Source organism: Amblyomma mixtum, chromosome 1 (assembly GCF_055824585.1).
Source record: "Amblyomma mixtum isolate Tamu chromosome 1, ASM5582458v1, whole genome shotgun sequence".
Taxonomy (NCBI): Eukaryota; Metazoa; Arthropoda; class Arachnida; order Ixodida; family Ixodidae; genus Amblyomma; species Amblyomma mixtum.
Window position 1 is genome coordinate 35,623,355 of NC_143012.1, and position 15,112 is coordinate 35,638,466.

At 49.1% G+C, this 15,112-nt stretch overlaps 3 protein-coding genes across 6 annotated transcripts in view; 1 reads left to right on the forward strand and 2 right to left on the reverse strand.

The window, feature by feature from the left end:
* LOC149366001 (BBSome complex member BBS2-like) overlaps positions 1 to 3,983 on the reverse strand; it is a 36,654-nt gene extending 32,671 nt beyond the window's left edge. For all 4 annotated transcript variants that reach the window (XM_089547501.1, XM_089547498.1, XM_089547508.1 and 1 more), the window contains exon 1: positions 913 to 3,983. In XM_089547501.1, the coding sequence (XP_089403627.1) occupies positions 913 to 1,050 (138 nt within the window). In that variant the 5' untranslated portion in view covers positions 1,051 to 3,983. The remainder of the gene's footprint in view (positions 1 to 912) is intronic.
* LOC149366002 (sodium-dependent glucose transporter 1A-like) overlaps positions 1 to 15,112 on the forward strand; it is a 71,885-nt gene that overhangs the window by 22,442 nt on the left and 34,331 nt on the right. The window lies entirely within an intron of this gene.
* Positions 4,128 to 14,312, reverse strand: LOC149366003 (uncharacterized). The gene is made up of 4 exons (XM_089547533.1): positions 14,023 to 14,312; positions 6,277 to 6,403; positions 5,787 to 5,945; positions 4,128 to 5,148 (listed from the first exon to the last, which is right to left on the reverse strand). The coding sequence occupies exons 1-4, from the start codon at positions 14,086 to 14,088 to the stop codon at positions 4,151 to 4,153; spliced, it is 1,350 nt and encodes a 449-aa protein (XP_089403659.1). The 5' UTR covers positions 14,089 to 14,312; the 3' UTR covers positions 4,128 to 4,150.

Here is a 15,112-nt window from a genome sequence, read left to right on the forward strand (position 1 = left end):
ATGCCTTCAATGCCGCGTTGTTGTCAATTCTGACGCATGCAGCGCGCATCTGTCACGGTTTATGGGAGTTTAACGACCCAAAGCGTCTAAGGCTATGAGGGACGCCATAGTGACGGACTCCGGAAATTTTGACCCGAAAGACGCGGTTTCGATCCCGACCGCGGCGGTCGCATTTCGATGGTGGCGAAATTCTAGAGGCCCGTGTAATGTGCGATGTCAGTGCGCGTTAATTAAAGAACCCCAGGTGGTCGAAATTTCTGGAGCCCCTCACTCCGGCGTCTCTCATAGCCTGCGTCGTTTTGGGACGTTAAACACACATAAACCAAACCAAACCGGAAAGGCTTGCGCGGTATGCTGAAAACACCTGTTCATTTCTAAGCTAAGTATAACCAAAGGGGGCAAAAGTTTAAAAAAATAATAAGACACAAAGCGGAGTACTATGCTGGAGGTGCACTTGTAGATGGCGTAAGTGGCAAAGGTTATGTCGCAACCTAGTCTAAAGCACTCCTCTTGACATAGGGGGCGAAGTAGCTCGATGCAAGATCTCACGCCAAGACGCACGGCCATGTGGTAAGCGGCAGTTCCGTGTACTGCAAAGTTCCGCACTAACTGGTTCGATTCCATTTGGCCAAGCCAACTTGAGCGATGATGCATGGACGGCGTTTACAGAGGTAGACCGGACATCAACAATAGGCGGACAGGACCAGCAGTGTGTCCTGTCTGCCGGTCTGCCGATCGTTGTTGTCCCTGTCGGTCTCTCTCCGCTGTCCGTATCGCATCGTTAAAGCTGGCCTACCAGAAGCGGAGTGACAGTTTACTGTATAGTTGGCACAATGTAATTCCGAACCAGCACGCAGTCAACCTTGAGTGCGATGGAGACACTGAAGAGAGGAATATAGTATACGTGTATACCTTGTCGGAAGCGGTGGCTGCGGTGAGGCACGGGTGCAGACCATCGTACTTTCCGACGGCCACTCTTCGAGGCAGGATCTTGTGGTTCAGGTGGAAGGTAAACAGCGGCACCAGGTTGTCTTTGCCTTTGGACGTCATGCTGCCGCGCTCGAAACGCCGGCAGTATGTGCTGCGGGACCACCGAATTGATCGCGCGTCGCCATGGTAATGCGTCCTCCTCGATGCCACAACTGTCGCGTACACAGTCTCTCCCGCGGCTTGTCCGTGAAACGGCTTCTCAGTTGACCGTGCCGATCGGTGAAAACAGAGTGTTTATACTTGCACAAGGTGTATCCTATGGTTCGTTGTAACGAGTTGGTATTTACCGCTGTCACCGGTTGCTGTACCACTTCGTTTGCGATGGGCCCAGAATGTCTCTCGTCTGCTCTGTATTCTGTACGCTCGAGACACTCACTTTGCACACCCGTCGGCCAGAGTGCAAATCATGCGCGGAATTCGTGTAATTACAGCGCGATTTGTGCATCCCTTGCGAAGTGCTTGGTGAGCCGTTCTTTACATTACAGTCGCGTACATTACGTTTCCAGCCTTTGTAATGCCCAGTATTCTTGGAGAAAAATTCATTAAAAGGTACTGTTACGGAAATATTGAAGGTGTGATCCTTTGTGCCGATGCGTAGGAAAATCTTTTGCATTTTTTCCATCGCTGGCATCGAGCTGTTAAATTCCATATAGAAAAGCAATGGGGAATGTTTCTGACGATAGCAAAAACGTTCATAGCAAAACAACGCAAGCCTGATCTCAGCAGATCTGCGGATATTATGGATAGTCACAGTGAAATCTTGCAATATATAAAAAATGCGTTCATAAGCTCTTTCCCATTGACAAATGCTTTTGGCCAGAATTGTTGGGTATGGATACTTTGTAAGAATTTTGTACATGTATGCATAAGAAGTATAACCTTTGATGTTTTGCGTTGCATACCTGACTAATTGGGCTTATTGAATCTGCGCGGGCTATTCAGGCAGATAAATTTTCTCATTGTGGAGAAAGAGTCATCAGCGTCTGAAAGGGTTAAACGATAAATGAGACTTATTTGGGGGTTCGCGTCCCCATACATGCATGTCGCGGGACAGGCTTCAACTTAAAGTCGCTCTTACGGTAGCAGATCCTAAAGGTCTAAATTCTGTTTCCTCTACGGTGTCCTGTACTCACCCGAACACAAGCGTTTACCGCCTTCTTTCACTCCCTCCTTTAAACCTTCCCTCACGACGCGGCTGAGGCGCCCACCCAGAAGCGAGCTACTGCGGCTGGTGTTTCCTTATAATTAAACTATTTTTCCCTTTTAGTTTAATTATTTGCTTTATCGAATCACTGCGGTGACCCGCATTAGAGCAGTGCGAAAGCAAAACGTCCACATGCTATATCGACGTCCGTGGCTATTCTGACGTCCGTGCACTATATCGACGTCCATGGATATTTTTATGTCTAAGTGTATTTTTTCGCGTTTAATTAATTAACTAATTACACCTCATCAACCAAATTTTTCCCATTGCAACATTTTATCACACACTGTCACAATCACACTTTCACACATTTATCTTCAGAGAACGACGTAATAGTGCGGACAAAATTGCGGACACTTTTTGCTGACGCGACAGAACCATACAATGCCTTCGCATTAATGAGCTGTTTTGTGGAAGAGTTACTTCTGTCGAGTTTTGTAAATTGACCACCAAAGCTTCAACTGAGGCTCAAAGTAACTGGACGTTTCTTTGATTTCGCTGCGTACTTGCGAAATTACGTGCTGACAAGATGACAAGAAGCTGCAGCGCGTTTTGTAAATGCATGCCTGTGTGCATGTGAGTAAAAGCTGTTGGGGTCCCCGGCGGGAGCAGGAGTAACGACGTGATCTGGCCTTACATTTAAGTTTTATGGACTGCTATTTTAAAATCGTCCTTCCGTTTTAAGGTGTGGTCTGTGCACACTGTTATTTGTGTTCGAATACACCTATTCGCTTTCACTTTTGTCGTAGCTCGCGAAAGAGAGCCCTCTGCAATCCCGCGTTAACGTGTTATATGGCCACCGGGCGTAATATGCAGTGCTAGCAACTGAACGACGGCCCACTTCCCTTTTCATTGGTCCTCTCAAAAGATTAAAGAACATAAATGCAAAGGAGAGAGGGAGCCCAGACCAGCAGAGCTTTGCGGGCTTAAAGCCAATACACTCTTAACAGAGAGGAGTAAAAAGGGAATAAAGTTGTCCCCTAGCGCACACCCTTTTATAAAAAGGAGTGCGCTAGAGTACAGCTTACTCCCTTTTTATTCCCATACAGGTGTATCCCTGTTTAGAGTGATGGTGTTCAGTCTTGCAACTTCGGCCGTTTATGACACTATTAGTCACGACCGATTATCCGTGCAGCCTTGATACATTTCACGCCTGCTGTGTAGAGAGTCAATGAAACGCTTCTTGAAATTCGTTTTTATTAAATACAGCTTCTTTGTGGCTCCAGGAGGGTGCCCACTGAAGAAAGACTCTTTTTCCCTCTGTTGCGCGGTAACCTTACATGCGCGAAAGGCCGAATACCGTGGTCTTGAAGCGCTTGCGGTTCATAGAAATTACTGCTGATATCAGACACTATTACATAACTTAAAACATTTTTGAACAAAACATAGCGTTTTCGGTCTTGTTGTCGGAAAGGCCTTTCGGGAAAGTGGTTCTGTAAAGAGGGACATCGGGAAGCGGGCAACCCTTTTGGGACAAGAAACTGACTACACGCACACCGATATGTCGCTTTCACATTTTACTGTTGTTAAGAAATTTCGGTTGACACGCAGGGTTGGGCCGTGGAAACTAACATCCTCTGTTCCGTCCACGGAGTAGTTTTATTTTTATCGCTTTTGCTTAAAAGTGATAATCGCCATGACGACTCGATTGTTACATTCTCATTTTTAAACATTAGCTGCAGTTTCCTATATCGCTTATTCTCGTTTATTGCCAAGCAGCGGTCTCTAAATAAATGCGCTTTTAATAACTCCATAGAGCAAGACAACTACCGCAACCACTGCGCGTAGAGCTGTACTTGATGCACTAGTGAACTTGGATAAACCTGAATCCGTGCGTGCGAAGGTCATAGATCGTCTCTTGGTTTCAAGCGCTGGCCGCTCTGAATTTGCACGTATTTCGTCGGACGACCAATGGCATCCATAGCTTGCTGTATGCTAAGCATGTCCGAGCAGCATTTATTCCGGCCGTACACCACCCTCGTCGGTGGGAACACAAGCAGGCGATTCAAGCGTCATCGCATTATGGTTGATACTGGGCTTGGTCTCTTGCACATACCACGTAGTCGTACCATCGCGCCGCGCGACAGACGCAGACGGGTCGACCTCGCACTGATGGTTCCGCGCTTCGTCACTGGATGGCGCCACAGTACCGCGGCGCCGGCGTACAGTCGTCGACCACAGCGCGAGAAGCAGCGTCAACGCGAGCGCCACTATCACGCACGTCCTGATGCCGAATGCTCTGGCGTCCTCGCTGTCCAGGCTGGCTCCCAGCACGAGGCACACGAGCATTTCACCCATGTGCTTCGTCGTAGTCCGTAGGGTGGGGATCTTACGCATCGCGTCCGTCGGCGGCTCGAATGCGAGTGCGCAGCTCAGCGAGCTTCCAAGGAGTCCCGCCGCTACGAAGTGCACGGGCCACAGTCCTGGCAGAGACGTCAGAAAGATGGCGCCCAGGACGGCGCCCGACTGGGCCACTGCCAGAGGCCAGAAGGAGGAAGCCCTCAGGACGCCCGCCATGGCGCTCACCACGACACTGGAGCCGTAGAACAGTGACGTCACCAGCTTCGAATCTACCGTGCCGGTCTCGGAGAAGGTGGCTGAGAAGGCGCCGAGCAGCTGGCCCAGTGCGAGGTGCGAGCCCGACGTGAGGAAGAGCACGGACAGGCCCAGGGCCCTGATGAAGTACTCATGGCTCGGCTTGGGTTGGGCTCGCTGCGGCGGGGGGGCTGTCGTCTCTGTCTCGACTAATTCCTCGAGATGCTGCTGCTTGCTGCGGCAGCAGAAAGGTAGCAGTGAGGCTGCGGCCAGCGATGCGGCCGACACCAGGTAGGCGATTCCGGGGTACCCTCCCAGTTGGATGATCACGATGACGAGCACAGGGCAGGCGCAGGCGCCCAGCAGGATCAGCAGGCGCAGTTTGTGAAGCGTCGTCTCGTCAACCAGCTTCGCGCCAGCTGCGATTCATGAAGGATGCAAAGTAGGGTCAACTTTGTTAGTCACCCTGGCACCTACTGGCACACAGAATTTGAACGTCTCGGGGGCCTCAGTCATATGCTAGAGACGGGTAGGAAGAGTACGCATGAAAAAGGTGCTCAATTCTTTAGAATGTGGCTCACACAGAACATCTTACAAGTGGAAAAGCCTCATGACAGGAAATACTAGTCTGGGATTTGTGGTTGCTTCACGCAGGAACATGACCAGCAGGTCAGATACTGATAAAGACGCCTGCCTGGTAGGCACAATGTTTCACCTGATGAACGGGCAACATTTATCATCTGAAAGACCTCAAGAGAACTCGCCGCACTTCTCACAGTATCGGTCTGTCTGACGGTTACAATAGGCGCAAAAGTTGACGCAAGAACGGAGAGGAGCATGCACACGGGCGTGCGCATGTTCTTCCTTCTTTGTGCCAACTATGGCGCTGTTCGTTAATCAGTATGGCTCAACCAACTTGTGAACTTTTTCCAGTAAACGAAGTAATTTCGAAGACAAGCTATTGCTTATATTTATCACAGTACTCTCGAGGTTGTCTAGCTGCCGCGTGCTTTTTTCGGTTGTGGCAGAAGCAGCAAGAATCGGGAGTGACGCGTACCTCTCCTGGCAGCACCCAACGCGATCCCGGTCGCCGTGAAGGCCAGTATGAGCACCGGCAGCCATTGGCACCAGGGCACGCCCACAACGCCAGCGGCAGCCAGCACCAGCGAGCCGCTCAGCACCGCCTCGCCACTCCGGTGGCTTAACAGTTGTTCGCCTGCTCGAAAAGGGAACAGCGCCACGGCGATTACAAGACAAGTACTATAATCGTCAAATGCAGTTACAAAACAAGTACTGACGTTCTGACATCAAGCACAAAAGTAATGTATTTTGTATAAATTCGTGGTCTAGGGAAGTCAACTCGCGAAAGATGCGGCTTATTATGATTTAAGTGTTGCGTGCTTGTATACTGTACCCTGAGGAGCGGGCGCTCTCAATTAGTGATCTGTCCGCTAATTGCATCCACTTAGCCTCAACGAAAGCCCTGTAAATGCACTGGAAGAGAAGCGACAGCAGGCATCCGTACCAGTCACAGAGTGATGTCTTACCGATCAGGGATCCGAGCAGTTCCCCGGAAGAGCGCGCCGCAAAGACATACGACAGGCGGGAGTAGTTGGAGTGGGTCTGGTCGACCAACTCCACCAGTGTAGGCGCCGGTAGGCAGAAGCAGAGGCCCTGCAGTGTAACCATGGAACCATAAGACACGCATGCCACGTTCTTGTGCTTGATGCGTTGATCTGCTGAAAGCCCAAGGAATGCCCTAACAGAGGGGCACGGTGCTGTCCCTCCGTTCCCGGCTGGACTATTTGTGCTACATTCTTCATGCATTCTGCGATGAATGTAATTCCTCTGAATATGCAAAGAGAGTAAGAAAGGCTGGAAGGAGGACTAGGATATGACTTGCGGTTTGCTGAGTTGCACAGCCAAAAAGTGCATACCGGCCAGGACGGTAACAAACAGAGAGCGGAAGGTGCTTTTTTCTGTGTAGGGCACATTCTGCAGTATACCGCCCCACTCCCATCGCCTGAAGATTCTTGTGAGCCTATCTGGACCGGTAATACACCCTTCCATTTTTTTTGGATGCGTTCATGACAGCGAGCGTCAATGAACCGATTATCGGCACTAACTTCGCCTTTTCTTTCTTGGAGCACAATTTTTCATTTGGTGAGACGAGTTTCTAATTTAGTCAAGGCCGCATGGCCGAAAGCAGAAATAGTGGGAAAATGGAGTTAGGCTTAAGACACACTGACAGCGCCGATCAAAGGCTTCGCGGTTTAACGTCCGGGAGCGAAAATGTATTTACAAGCCCAGAATACGGAGAAACAATAAAGAAAGGAATCCACGTCTGCGAGTCATCGCCGAGATAGAGGCAAGGTAACTTTTGTTCAGCTACACCGATAACTCGCGCGGCCGATAACTCACGTAATGTATTGTGACATCTTCAAGGATTCCTTACGCTTTTGTCTCGCAGTATCGGTTCGGGATAACACGCATTGTTCGAAATGCGCTGCACGGCCGCATTTCCGAACGTTACTAAAGAAATGGTTGCCAAGCCCTTCTTTCATCGAAATTGCACGCCCTAGTTATACATAGAGCTATTATGTCTACTGCAGCGCCCCCAAGCAGAAGACAATGAGGTTTTGTAAACAAGCTCTGTCCCGCACGCTGTATGCATAAGGTCGGGCATATTTTCTAGCGGAAGCAGGAACAATGCATTGTTTTGCTACCGGTGGTTTTAGCTTTGCTCAGCAATGTCAGTAGTGGTAGATACGGTAATGGCTGCGTTCAATGTAGATAAAACAAACACAGAGCATTCTATTTTAATGCGAAGGCATTTCTTGGCTCATCAGTGGCGTTCGTCGTCCATAGTCAATCCAACACAAGCCACATAGCCATCCATACCGTCAGCTAAACTGGCTAAACAATTCTTTCTTGACAAAAAAAAACTCATATGAAAACAAAATAAAAAGACCAAAAAATGAAAAATTAAAAATAAAGAAAAACACGAAACAAAAATAAAAATAACAAATCATAAAAATAAAAATAACAAACCATAAAATTAAAAATAAAAACAGATAATGACCAAGAAAAAATAAAAAAAAATGGAGAGAGAAAGGTTTGGTTTGGTTGGAGGGAGAAAGAGAGGACAGGGAAAGGCTTCCGCATTTTTAAGAACACGTCAGTGAAATTCTGCAATTTTTACGTTTACGTTCTTCTCATCTCAAAGACATTGCCAACTTGTGGAAAGCTGTGGGCACGAGCCTTACACCTATCTCCTGCTTGCTCAGGCTATGAGGGACTATGAGGGAGGGTCAAAGAACCCCAGGTGGTCGAAATGTCCGGAGCCCTTCACTACGGAGTCCCTCATAGCCTGAGCCGTTTTGGGCCGTTAAACCCTAATAAACCAATAAACCAAATCGTTCTTCAGGTTTTGCGAGACCGCATTCATGTACAGGGAACAACAGTGGCGGCGGTGCTCTTGGCGGATCGAAAGCTTTGCTTCAGATTTTCCACGTTGTTTGAACCTGTTGTTCTAAACGTACTCTTGATCAGACCTCCGTGTACTCTCCTATGATGCCGACTCAGGATGCCATGCTTGCCACCGGGACAGCTATGTTGGTCCCGGTGCGAACCGAGGCCGCACGTATGGCGGATGTGACGGCATACGCAGCGCCAGGCAGGCAGAGCAGCTGTTGCTGTGCGCGAGACCACACGTGGTCTTGTTTGCCTGCTCGGTGCGTATTTCGCCAACGCAGAACAAGCTCGCAGCAGTTAGTGGCCGCAAATTTCCGCATTTGGCGACGGTGGAAAGACGATGGCGCTGAGTAATCGGGAACAGAAAAAAACAGGACATACGTGTCACGTATACGTGTCATGTTCGTTCCGATGCCTTTGCGGCTGGTAGAGCTAATTAAGCTCAGCGAGTCTTTTCATTAACGCGAAATAATGGCCATCAACGAGAGAGAAATGCGCGGTGTTATTAGTTAACCCATATTCTACGGCGTATTCTACCTTATAGAAGGCAAGCGTAGCAGGGGGCGGCAGAAAGTTAGGTGGGCGGATGAGATTAAGAAGTCTGCGGTGATACGGTGGCCGCAGCTGGAAAAAGGACATGGTTAATTGGAGAGACATGGGGGAGGTCTTTGCCCTGCAGTGGGCGTAGTCAGGTTGAGGATGATGGGGATTCTACGGCAAATGTTAAGCTCATAGCGGTATATATGAATGCAAGGTGCCATCATAAACCAGAGACCTAAAATGAGCACATAGGTTATATTGTTGTAATGCTAGGCTTTGCGCTACATAATTTAGCCGCGTCTATAAACGCTAGCTGCAGACGTATATAGCAGAGCGCTGGTAGCGTTCAGCGGCGGCGGCGGTTTTGAGTGGAACTGCCAATGCTCATAGGGTATCTGTTAAGCTTACTTATATCACTTAAATAATCGCTACGCCGAAAGACGTATCGTGTAGGATGGTGGACTTGACTAGTGCAGAATACGAGCGGCTCTAAACAGGCCTTTGTGAGGAGTGTAACGATAAAAGCCCTCTAGCGTGATGATTAGCGCGAGAATAGGTGCACAATGAGGCTGGGGTTATAGATAATCCTCCCAAGTGTGGAATATACGACGACAGGTCTTTCTTGTCACATCGGCCTCCCCTATCAGTGCTTTGCAGTGGTTCCAGACTTGTTTTATGTTCCGAGGCCTGATGCATTGTACACGGGTTTGGCGTTCCCGCTCAACTCTGGGCAGATTGTTTCTGAGCAGTCCGCCGGCTTCGCATATAGTAGTTTAAGAGCAACTAACTTGGAAGACACTCTGTGGCAACTTGAAGTTGCTGATGCCTTCGTGGAACCTGGAGTCCACCGTTTCTTCAAGAATCGAGTTTTCGTGCATGCTTCTCATTGCTCTGCACAATGTTTTTACTGCTGTAAGAGTGTATGCATCGGAAGCTGCAAAACTACGTGACCTGGATTAGGTCGGGTGACGCTGTCCTAACTTTGCCGCATATAATACCTCTCCGCCCGTGTAGCTACACTCGGTTCCTTCAAGAACGGACGTTTTGTGAGCTCATTCCTCTCTGAGCAGCTCTTAGGGAATCACTACATTTTTCTGTTCATGAAGCCCAAACGCTGTAGGTTGCCTGTAACTGCTGAGGGCTTTGGACTGACGCTCTCACAGGGTTCAGACTTAACCAGTGAGTGCCCTTTGGCCGTCTGCATAGGCAATAGCTCGCATGCCAGGAAAATGCGTCTATTCCAGATAGTTGTGTGCTAAGTAACCAGATTGAAAAAAAAAAATGGAGGCAGATAAGAAGAACCAACTCTTATGTAACCCTCTCTGGATCCTTTGAATGCGTTAGCAGCCAAACGTATGTTATATCCGAAAATGTTTGAGGGGAATCCCCCAAGGTGGAGTGGATTTGTGATAAGGGAGCAATTACTCATTGACGTCCACGGAAGTGCAGCCAAACGGTGGATTCCTCTAAATAATTGGACCAACGCTGTTCTCATTTCGAGTTATTGATCGATTCGCTCTCGCCCTACTATATGCTAGCCGTCCCGGTTATCTGGGAGCGACTGCTCCGGTGAAGCGGTGGTGCCGGGTTCGAACCTCGCACCAGGACGAATTTTTCTTTAACTGCGAAGTTTCTGTGGAAGCTGTTTAGCTTTCCTCTAAAGCCGTTTGGCTGCGCTTAGGTGGATGTCAGTGAGTAATTACTCCCTTATTACAAAGTTCGTTTTATCCAAGGTGGTGCACATAGGTTGATTATATCCGAGGTAAACACACCAAGTTCGGTACATCCGAGGTCCAGACTAGTGCACTGCACGGGCTCGGGCCGGCCCGAAAGCCCAGGCGGGACGTGATCTGTTTTGCCAGGCCTGGGCCGGTCCCGGGCCTGAAGTTGCGGGCCCGGGCCGGGCTCGGGCTTAAAGCTGCAGACCCGAGCTGGGCTTGGGTCCATATAGAAACGGCTCTTGTCCGACTATTCATTCAATATTGCAGAGTGAAGTACACAACTGCGGCATTGGAGCAGCGACACGGATGAGCTATGGGTTATAGTATGCGCTGAGAAAAAAACTAAGCTTTATTCATTGACTTATTTATTTCCTTATTTGCAAGCCGCGGTGGCTTAGTGGTCAAGGCGCTTGATTACTGAGCCGGTGAACCAGGGTTTCCTCCTATAGCCTCGGCGGCCGCATTTCTATTTAGCCGGCAAGCATGGCAGCCATGTACTTTGTAGTATCATTGCTCGTTGAAGAAACTCAGGTGGTCGAAATTATCCGGAGCCCTCTGCTTCGGTGTCTCTCAAAACCTGACTCCCCTTGAGCCCTTAAGCCCCAAAAACATAGCTTTTATTTTACAGCTATATGTTTCTCATCCAAGAAAATTCACAAACTAATGCGCGTTTGGTTTTCTTTTTGATCAGCATAACGGAACGGCTCGTAAATGAAATAGCCACAAAAGCTCGCGAGAGTTTGTAAATCTCATCTCATAACCACATCTATCCCTCCTCGCTTCTTCAGCCTGGTTGACATGACAAGTGTTTTGCCCTGTAAGGTATCACGTGGTTCGCGCGTTGTCTTCTCCTCCACCAGCAAGAGTAAAATTTAACCGGTCCTTATTGTCCATTGATCGTTCGTCATCCCAAAACATACCTATGCACTATTAGAAATGCATTCTGGAAGGACATATTAGTTTAGGACGCTTATAGTCTTCAAAACACACACCGTGAAATACTCAAGACTCTTAGCTTTTCTTTTCTGCTGAAAGGCGACCAGTTCGGCTATGAGTTCAACCTGTGAGATCAGGTTCACTAAAAAAATGCCATCCCACTGCTTGCTAGGCAGCTTTAATGTTTATTCTTCAGGACGGCAAAATATAACTGATTAAATCATGGGGGAATGTAAAGTAGTCTATTACTCGCGTATGCAGCCCTTTTTATTTGACTTTCGGAACTTCCGAGTTTATCTTTGCGCACCTACACGAGATAACTGTTCAAAAGAGGGCCTGGCGACACTACTCTTTATCACTTCCTTCTGGGTTAAAAAGAACCAACTTTCTGCAAGCCAGACTGTGGTTTCAGAACCTTTGTCGGCCAATTTCTTATCGGTCTAGTAGCAGTCTACTTGCTCAGAGTGAGCAGTATACCTCAAGCGTTACTCTGAAACGGGCCGGGCCGGGCCTGGGCTGGGCTTCACTCCTGGATTCACGGGCCGGGCCGGGCTCTCTAGAGCGATAATTTAGCGGGCCTGGGCCGGGCTAGGGCTTCAGGTCTCGGGCCCGGGCCGGGCATGGGCCTCAAATTCAGGCCCGTGCAGTGCTCTAGTCCAGACACGAAAGTTCGTAATGTAGAAGGTGGTGTACATAGGTTCGGTTTATCCGAGGTATCACATGAAAGCTCATCATATCCTAGGAAAAAGGATCTACACGTGTGCAGTTGATTCGAAAGTTCGTTTTATCTGGGGTGGCATACTAGGCTTCGTTATACCCGAGGTAGTACATTAAGTTGGCTCGTAGCCCCGTAAGTTGGTTGCCACCTGTTACTGTGATTGACGGCGGTCGCCATTTATCCTTGCAAGGAGCCTTATAATGCTAACAAATTAAAAAAAAAAAAAGACGCTGCTTTCGGTTTTGCAGGCGAGTTGTCTCATCGCAAGTACCCCTTTTCCAGGAGAGATTACGAATACATATTGCGCTTAAAACAAAACAAATGATATTTAGGCCTTTATTCACGCTTGGGGAGAAAATTTTGCGAAAGAAGTAACGGGCTGTTCCATTTGAATTCAGTGGTTTCGGGGTGAGACGCTGCACTTTTCTGCCGAAGATGGCTCCGCTCTTGAGCTTATCTCGCGATAAGAGCGGAACGTTATTCCTGGTGGGAACGACGAACAGGTAACCTAGAAAAGCGTTAGAAGCGGCCGCTTGCGATAACGGTTCCGCCAATAAGTGGGGCCTGGCATTTGAATTTATTGTCTCGCGTCTTGATTGCAGTGATTTATTCGTTTTCGTTTTATAGGGTTTAACGTGCCAGAGCGACTCAGGCTACGAGGGTCGCCGTAGTGGAGGGCTCCAGATAATTTCCACCACCTGGGGTTCTTTAACGTGCACTGACATCGCACAGTGCACGGGCCTCTAGCATTTCGCCTCCATCGAAACGCGACCGCCGCGGCCGGGCTTGAACCCGCATCTTTTGAATCAGCAGCCGAGAACCATAACCAATGAGCCACCGCGTCGGCTAACAGTGATTTCTATCCTGTCTATACACCCGTCTCATAGCCCGCGCTCTTAAAAAAACTCTTGTTGAAAGGCATCTTGGCGCAGAACAAGGTACAAAGGAAAGCAGCACCTGTTCCTTCAGTTCTGCTTTGATGCCTGCCCTGTTTCGTGCTAAAACGGGGCTTAGTAACCGCACATCTATTTAACCATCCTGTCGCGCGTGTAGACGCAGGCGCTGGTTTCAAGAACGCAGGACCCGCAGCAAACGGAATCAACTGTACACGTGTAGATCCTTTTTCCTACTGCCCTGATAAGGTTTTGAGGAAGCTGTCCGTTGCGACACTGCCCCTCGAATCCGAGCGTAGCTGACATTTGGAGCTTCCCTTCTCTTCAGCGGCTGTGACTAGAAGGGTCTCGGGAGGTCAGAGGCCTTGGAACGCTAGATAGCCGCTAGACAAAGCAACGAGGAACAGCTGCTGAAGAGGTGTACACGCCTAAACAGATCGTTCAAACAGAGGACTTCACTTCGCTTTGAACCGCTGGAGCGTCTAGAGTTCACTAAATATAGTCACTATGTTCGCCTCAACGGACGAGCGGATGACGTTTATTCTTTGAAAAAAAAGAAAGAAACTAAAATAAAAGTAAAACGGAGCTCTCTTTAGACTGACAGCAAGTTTACAGCAGCCTTAACAGCAAACTGTACAGAAAGCTCAAGAGCAAGATCGACAGCAAGCTCTACAGCAAGCACTACAGCACGATTTTTCTCACAACCTTAGAACAAGCTTTCTGCGCCTTTGACAGCTGAAAATTTGACTTTACTCCGAAAAATATACATGGGAAAGTGATTTGTGCGGTACTGTAAGGATTTCATGCACCTCTTTGAGTGAAGAAGCGAACACTATAGACGTGTTTTACAGACTGCATCACATGCAAGACACAACTAGCATTACAGGGTCAAGCGAAGAATGCAGCTACCGCGCGGGCTGTAACCCCCCCCCCCCCCCCCCCCCCCTTCCTTCTTCCCTATCCGCAGCTGCTTTCGATTGAAGCTAACGTTTGTCTCAATGTACCACTCACCGTGGCGAAGTAGGCAGTGGCAAGCACCAGTGCTCGGGCCGCTCGCCGACAGCGGCTGTCCTCCATGAAGACATGGTCCCCGGCCCCGGGATCGCGCTGCCTGTGGGTTCGTGTGCGCGCGCCCTACGCGTTCCCGCGCACACCTGTTCGTGAGCTCACGGAAGAACTCCAACACGTGAGGATACGCGTAGCAGCTTCTCTGCCAGCGACAGCGAAGGTCGCTTCCCTCTACCCCGTGTTCCTCTCTGCGGAGCGGTGCGCGGAACTGGCGACCGATCGACCGACGAGGTTCGATAAGTGACGCACACGATCGGCAGGCCGCTGATAAGCAACAAGGGGCAAAGGCCGACCTGATAGGGCCTTCTCTCTGTAACCGAAGCGCGCATGCTGCGCTGCTGACTTTTTATAAGTTGTTTCTCTTCGCGGGTCTAGCCGGCGCTGTAGTTGTTGAAAAAAAAAGCCTTTCTCCGTACGTTACCCGTGGCGCTGCAGTCGCGGTCTATTTTTTTTAAGTTCGTTCGCAAACACCGACGTCGCTGCAGCGCTGATAGCGGCCGCTATTTGATTCGCTTCTGAAAGCGGTGTGGATAGCAGTGCCGTTGTACAGTTCTGGTTTGTGCGCGTGGGAGTCTTTGAAGGACTAGGGTCATCAGCGTTCAGTGTGGACGCATGCATTACATGTGACGTTAAAAAACTAAATAAAAAGAGAGGCAGCAGCTGCACGCACCGACGAAATGTGCGTAGAGGGCTTTGCATTTATTTACTCACTTCAACAACTGTTGCATGGGCTTCTGGCTTCATTTAGCCACTGGTTTTCCGGCTCTCTAAAGGCTGTGCAGAACACAAACATAGAAAAAAAAAAGACAGATGAGTGGGCAGGCAAACAAGAACGATGCTTAGGGCTCGAACGCAAGCAAAGCCCTGTTACAGTAAAGATACTTGTGGAAAGAGAAACAGAGCCGCTGTGCACACTGGGCCGAAACGAATGGACCGTGGAAGAGACCGTAAGTAAATGGGACTGAGCCCGTGTATACTATCAGAAACCGAGGCCTTATCTTGGCAATCTAGGAGGTTGCAACGCAGTGCTAAA